At 35.3% G+C, this 7,088-nt stretch overlaps 1 protein-coding gene across 3 annotated transcripts in view; it reads left to right on the top strand.

Annotated features, from left to right (window-relative positions):
• Nucleotides 1–412: 412 nt before the first annotated feature.
• LOC108670595 (F-box only protein 9) overlaps nucleotides 413–7,088 on the top strand; it is a 9,482-nt gene continuing 2,806 nt past the window's right edge. For all 3 annotated transcript variants that reach the window (XM_018158060.2, XM_018158061.2, XM_018158062.2), the window contains exons 1-10: nucleotides 413–562; nucleotides 1,115–1,216; nucleotides 1,957–2,237; nucleotides 2,482–2,518; nucleotides 3,002–3,140; nucleotides 4,699–4,853; nucleotides 5,030–5,193; nucleotides 5,610–5,756; nucleotides 6,356–6,427; nucleotides 6,850–6,946. In XM_018158060.2, the coding sequence (XP_018013549.1) occupies nucleotides 560–562; nucleotides 1,115–1,216; nucleotides 1,957–2,237; nucleotides 2,482–2,518; nucleotides 3,002–3,140; nucleotides 4,699–4,853; nucleotides 5,030–5,193; nucleotides 5,610–5,756; nucleotides 6,356–6,427; nucleotides 6,850–6,946 (1,197 nt within the window). In that variant the 5' untranslated portion in view covers nucleotides 413–559. The remainder of the gene's footprint in view (nucleotides 563–1,114; nucleotides 1,217–1,956; nucleotides 2,238–2,481; nucleotides 2,519–3,001; nucleotides 3,141–4,698; nucleotides 4,854–5,029; nucleotides 5,194–5,609; nucleotides 5,757–6,355; nucleotides 6,428–6,849; nucleotides 6,947–7,088) is intronic.

The following is a 7,088-nucleotide window of genomic DNA, read 5'->3' on the forward strand; positions in this document are numbered from 1 at the left end:
GCTGCGCTCGAGGCCTCCAACATTGCCTCGTGTTTATCATTAATAAAAGCCGGAAGTGCGGACAAAAAACAAACCTGATTAAATATTATGCATCATTTTTTTATTTTAGAAAATTTTTCAGAGTGGCAGTGATTTTATTCTCATCATTGTAATCTAATTCGAGTGTAGATGACTGTGAATATGCACTGGATGGTGATTCACAGTTGAGAGTAGATCAACGAATTTACATTAATGTAAATAGATTAGGAAAACGTGAAGAATAAACTCATGCATAGAAATTATAATAATATAGATTCAAATTTTGATAAAATATGTTTGTGCATCTATTCCTATTTACAATTTTCCATTTGCATCTTTCACTGGTCACTATTACAGACGTCTCGGACAAATTTAATCATCCCTGAAACTCGGAATAGTGTCTTCTTCTTGTAGAATGTAGAGCCTCAAGGTTCTTGACAGAAATGATAAGGCTTTTTGTCGTTGGCTTTTCAGATGCAATTCCTTGATTTGTCATTTTCTTTGATTTCTTAATCGTTTCAAAAGGGTTTTTAAACATATAATGGTAATTATATAACAAGTTCTGTTATCCTCAGTTAGTTTAGACTTTAGAGTACGGAAGAACCTAAAAAATTTATATAATATATATTATTCAAACTTCAAAGTAATTTTGATTCAATAGGATTTCACCAGTTTTTAATTTTAGTAACATTTTGTTTATAATAAAATTTTACTCTGCATTAATTCATGACTTCATGTCACCAATTTCCAAGGAGAAGTATAGATGATGCACTCAAAACCTCAAATTACTATAGATAATGCACTCAGATAGTCAGACGGTCAGATCTCACTCTTCAATAGTCAGTAGTAGCACTCAAATGACTCGAAGTCTCAAACAGAACACCATGAGACCAGAACATTATTTGAAAATTTCACCCTAGTAAATTATTTTGGGTCTTATGCAACAATGCAAGGAACTGAAGGAAGTCTAAGTGTATGGGCAAAATATTTTTTTATCACATTATGATTATACTACAGCAGTACTGCATAATAAACTTTTTTCAAGCTTTCATCATAGTACCTATTCTTTGTTATTAATGAAATTAATAATTTTCAGGAAGAGCTCAGTAAAGGAGATCTGGAGCCTGGTGATGAGGATTCAAACAATTTGGATGTTGTGCCTCTCACTGAAGCTCATCTGTCCCAGCAAAATGTTGAGGTATGTACCTAAAAGGCTGAAATAATGTTCTTAATTATTAATTAAAATTTGTCAGTTTGGAATATCTATCATTTTACATTTTACTTTTTGAAATTTTATATATTTAAAACCTGCACCTGGTGCCTTGAATATGTAGGAGCTAAGTTAGACAGAGCAAATTTAACTTTAATTTTAATTAGTGTACCTAAGCTAGCTATCTTGAAGTTGTTGACTTGTTGTTACTGTTAAAGTTGGTCTATACTATAGTGCTACCTAGGTGGAGGCTGGATCTTGAATTTGATTTCTGTGTTTTAATCATTAAGCAAAACAAAAGGATAATTAGGGTCAAGATAAAAATTGAAAGTTTTTTATTTTAATTTATTTTTTTCAAATTGAAAGAATGACGATTTCTTTTAATTTCTCTTAATTATTGGCTGTCATAGTATTGTTAATAAAGTCTCCAGCTCTCTACTATTTTACATGCATTTTCTACTTGATCAACATGTTATGTTACAAGAAAAAAATCAACAAATCCCAACTTCCTAAGCCAATTACTTTTTTGTTCCAATAAATTTCTTTAATAATAATAAATTTACTAGTTGAACTCTTTTAATTCAATCCTGACCCTGTTGTTCCACTGTTGTTTCCACAAAATGCTTGGTAAAGCTTTAGTAAATAATTATTTCAATCATAATTGTTGATTTTTCTCAAAGTATTACAGGCATCTAATTTTTTACTGATAAAAGAATATTTACCACCAGATTGAACTTGAATCTTTCCGTCAACGTTGGAAAGATGAGCTTTCTAAGAACCTGAATGAGACTGGCAATGGAACACAAGAAAGCCAAAGCTTTACTCAGCAAAGTTACACAAAAGATTCTAAGAGATTTATCTCAAAGGATAAAAGTTGTGGCATCTCATCTCAGCCTAAACAGTCTAAGCAATGTTCAGCTTTTGCTGAAAATGCTACTATTGCCAATTCTGTACCCTCAAGTGCCAACAATGATAGTTTCAGTGTAAATATTTCAAATGATGCCATTAGGTCAGTGAGTAACAACCTAGCATAACTGATGCTATATATATTCATGTTTTCAATTTCATCCATGTTACAGCAACTTTCATTCCAGACAAAAATATGCATTTTTAATGTGCTTCTCATTTTGATCAGTTAAATATTTGAAATTCAAGTTAAGGTTGACAATTAATATTGTGTTTTGATGAAATATTATTTGGGTGTTGTATTACTTGGTTATCCGAGTATTCTAATATACTTTTTTTTCCTGCAGATTAGGAGCTTTTATTGAGGAAGAGAAAGAGCAAAAGGTGTGTTTATTTGCATATTAATTCTATTTTATTACTTGTTTACACGAGGATAGAGATTGATGATCTTGAATAATCTTTTACAATAGTACTTGACTTTCAATAACAAATAAATTCATTACATAGTAAATGTAAAACTAATATTATGATTATTTACTAATTTAGTACAATTATATTACATTTTCCCAGTATGAATTCTTATATATTTCTGAAAAATTTCCTCCGTTTTTTTGTTCTTGAAATTGAAGGCTTGCAAAAAATTATCATTCATAATGCCAAGTCAAGTTCGCTTCTTGCAATTGTATTTCTAAGGGCTTTCTCTGCATTTCTATTACCATTTACATGTTATGAATTGATTTGATGTACAAATGGAGCATCTAAGAATGAAATGACATTATGTAAAGTTACCCAAATTACCATTCATATCCGACACTATTTAATATTCATCACATACATAAATTATGACGTTTTCCACCGGTTGTGCAGGCGCGCAGTCTCTATGTGAGAGGAGTGGAGCTGGAGAGAGCAGGAAAGCTCTATGAAGCCATCCAGGAATACCGTCGCGCCATGCAGCTTGTGCCGCACATTGAGAGTATCGCTGTATCACAAGGCTCGGGTGATGGGGGTAGGTATCATGTCAAGTTCAGATACCATTACATTGTAAACAGCTACTCAAACTGAAATCAAAGATACAAGAAAATTTGATCATTTTGGTAAAATGCTCTGTTGGGAATTTTGGTTCAATGCGACATTTGTTGAATATTCATTGAGTGGGTTTGTTCTTTGTTGTTACATCTCTCCATTAATGAATTTGAAATAATTTTTGCCGTTGAAATATTTGTTCTATGCTCCCTGTATTAGCTGCAAAAATTATCAGTCTCGTCTACACTATTATGTTGAACCAATTGACAGGAACTGATGGTGAGCAACAAACCTAGAGTCCATCATTCGTAGGGAATAACTTGCCAAGTGATCCTATAGTCTAGTGGAAAGTATTAAGCTCTATTTGTATTTATGAATGCAGCTGGAAGATAGCACCTGATTGCTTTGCTATTCAGTAGGTCCACTGGATTTCCTTTTATTCATTGATGGATTCTTTTTCATGGTGCTCATGACAAGACCCTGAAAGACCTACAAAAAAATTCACAAAAATTCATATCTTTATGGAAAATGTTTCGGAGTACAGCTCCATTGTCAGTTCGTAGAATCTAGAATTAATTTAAAAAATTACAAATTAATACAATTGAAAGTCACAGAACCGAAATTGAAATCAAAATGTACAAATAATAAACAGAGCACAAAAAACTATCTATTCACAATTTCAAGAGGATAGGAGCTAACAGCTGAATTCAAACTGAGCCTAAGTTTAAAAATGTACAAGGAGTCTAAAGAACACAGATCTGAAAAGTACCAGAGGTGTACGCTAACACCCTAAAGTCACTGTCAGAAATAGGGACATCACACTGCTCGGCGTGAGTGCGCACAGCCTAATAAGGGGGTGCGATAGCAACTGTCCAATCCTACAACTCCTGCCCTTATGCTCAGCGACCCTAGAATAAAGATTGTGTGACATCCCGACGTACGCAGATGCACATCGTGCACAACAATATTGATGAACCAGGGACGGTCGCATGTGAACAGGGAGCATATCTTTATATCTAAAGCAAGAACCGATTTTGAGATTGTTTACCAGCACAATATGAAGATTGACATTTAGGAAGTATTTATTTAATAAGACTTTTAATTCTCTTGACTTAGCTTTGGATGCAGGGCCAAATTATGGAAAAGAACAATAAACAACTTTCCTCACTCTATTGCTTTGACATGAATTTTTTGATTTGAGTGACCACCAAACTTGTCAGAAATCCATTAAGACAAAAATATACTGCGTAAAAATTCAAATTCCATGTGTATAGCAGGTATGTAGAATTTCAAGGCCTTTTCTATGTAAATATTTATTTATTTAGAATTTTTTTAGCTTTTAAATTTTTAGTAAACTTGCAATTTAGGCAAACAAGTGACCTAAAACCTTTACCTACAAAAAATTGTGGTATTAATAACATACATTTATTTCTCACTCAATTTTGTATTCAGTTAAACTACTGTAAGAGGTGCTTTAACACTTCACATTACCACTAGTCATCTTCACATTACCTCAGTCTGTAGCCTTTGACCCTGAACAGAATCCGCCGAGAGTTGCAGCAACACCGCCAGTGAGGACGACGAGGGCAGCACAGGCGCTGACGAGGAAGTTGGTGTACGCGGTCATATTGTGTCCCACATCAGCGCCCTGCTTGGGCCCAACGCTCCTGTCTGCCAGAAAAGACATCAACAGCAGGTGAGGCTTGCACATCAGCAGCAGGTGAGGCTAGCACACCAGAGTGTGATCCAAAAGTTCGATGCGTAATTGGCTCACATGAGGTGATGATTGTGTATTGCAGGTTTCGTTGCATGATTGCTTGGTGGCATCATTGCCATGTTTATTAATTGAAGCTGGTGATTGTGGCGTTGCAGAGCACGCACTTGAGCAGGCTTCCTCTGGAGATCATGGAGCAAATCATGTGCTGGGTGGTGGGGGGAGAACTGGACATGCGGTCACTCCACGCGGTGGCCGCTGTGTGCCGGGGCTTCTTCCTCCTCTCCAGATCTGAGACGCTCTGGAAGAAAGCTTGTCAAAGGTTAGTCAAACATATACATTGTTCATCGATTATAAAGGGAAGCATGACTTATTATGGCTGTTTTTCTCAACTTCTAGTCTAGTTGTCTCTGTGATAAATTTCAAATATAAAGTGAGCATTCCATCTCAAATACCATTGTAGTTTTAACGAGTGAATGTGTTGACCTAAGTAGTTCCTACCTAAGGTGTTAGTAATATCTGAATTGAATTTGCTCTATCACTTCTACATAAAGCTTATCAAAGGAACTTTTTTCGTCTAGTGTGACATTATTTTATGATAAGTGAAAGAACGACGTATGGCTTTTTGTATTTAACTCTGTTTTCCTTTTTGATTTAACAGAGCTTATCAGTGGCATTCATTATCTCGTAATATTTGTCTATCAATATAAATTCCCAGCATGGTCATTTGTTGTACAGAGTTTGGGGACCTGACTGTGCTCCATGTGGCAGCGATGACGACACAGCAGTTGATGCTCTCGCTAATTACAGCTGGCGAGACATGTACCTAAAGCGCCCTAAGCCCAGATACAATGGGTGCTACATCTCTAAAATATCATACTTCAGGTGCGTCAAGCAAGTGCTCAATCTCAACTTGTACTTCATACATTCAATTAATGCTCTGAATTTATATATAAATTTTTCTTTTTTTTGTTGGAATATTGATTATGATGAAAAACGAATGAATACCGCAAATGAAATGAATACCGCCTGACATGAATTATTCTTTGAAATGAATAAAAAAATTTTCATTGAAATGCATCGTGCTTGCTGTTTAATACCGAGCATTTAGCCTCTGAGAGCATTGTTTTCATACCCATGAGAAAAGTTTCGAAATATCAATTATTAGGTAGATGTAGTTTGCCTATGAGAAATTACTGTCCAGTACTGCAGGCCACATTCAAAAGTTCATGCATCCTTGACATGAAAAAAAAATCATATACCGGAGTCAAATGTGCTACGTTGAATCCAGTGACATGATTTTGCTACTAGGTACAAGGTTCAATCCTACGGCACATTTTGAAAGTGAAAGGAAAGTCTGCTCTTTATTATGTTTGAACGTCTTATAGTCGCAGAATTCATTAGCTTTGTAAAAAATTTAATACAGTTGTGGATGAATTGTATGTTGATTTTGGGTCTAATCTAACATTTTCTCTGTGGACCAGGTCTGGAGAATGCAATTTTCATGACCAAAATTACCAACCGTGGCACCTCGTTGTTTACTACAGATTTTTCAGGCGAGTCTCCAAACATGAATTTAATGTTCTTCACTCCTTTTATCTGATATTTATAGTAAAAATGTAAAATATCCACATAGAATTTTGGTGTAAAATTTTTACTTAAGTAGATTCTAAGTTATGTTTCCTTTTTTCTATCACATATTAGCATTACTTAAAACAAATATCCCTGTCACTGGAAAACTAATCATGATTCTAAAATTAATGCTAAAATCAGTAATCAAATTGCCAACGTCACTCCAGTATATATATAAATTATCTTCTTCGAATGAATCACTTGAATGTGATAAATTCTTTATCACCAATAAAGCTTTCTCAATGCTTGTCAGATGTGACCCATGATTTCATGCATTAATCTGATGATATAATGATAAATAATATCCTATAATACAATAATAATGACTGAGTATATATGCGCCCAGGTTCTTCCCTGGTGACGTTGTTCTGATGACCACCACATCTGACCAGCCACAGGCCGTCGTGGCGCTCCTCGCCCACAAGGACCCCAAGCAATCCCAGGTGATAACTCCCTGCCAATCACTCCCTGCCAGTCACTCCCTGCCAATCACTCCCTGCCAATCACTCCCTGCCAATCACTCCCTGCCAATCACTCCCTGCCAATCACTCCCTGCCAATCACTCCCTGCCAATCACTTCCTGCC

This window comes from Hyalella azteca, unplaced genomic scaffold, assembly GCF_000764305.2.
Source record: "Hyalella azteca isolate HAZT.00-mixed unplaced genomic scaffold, Hazt_2.0.2 contig11947, whole genome shotgun sequence".
NCBI lineage: Eukaryota > Metazoa > Arthropoda > Malacostraca > Amphipoda > Hyalellidae > Hyalella > Hyalella azteca.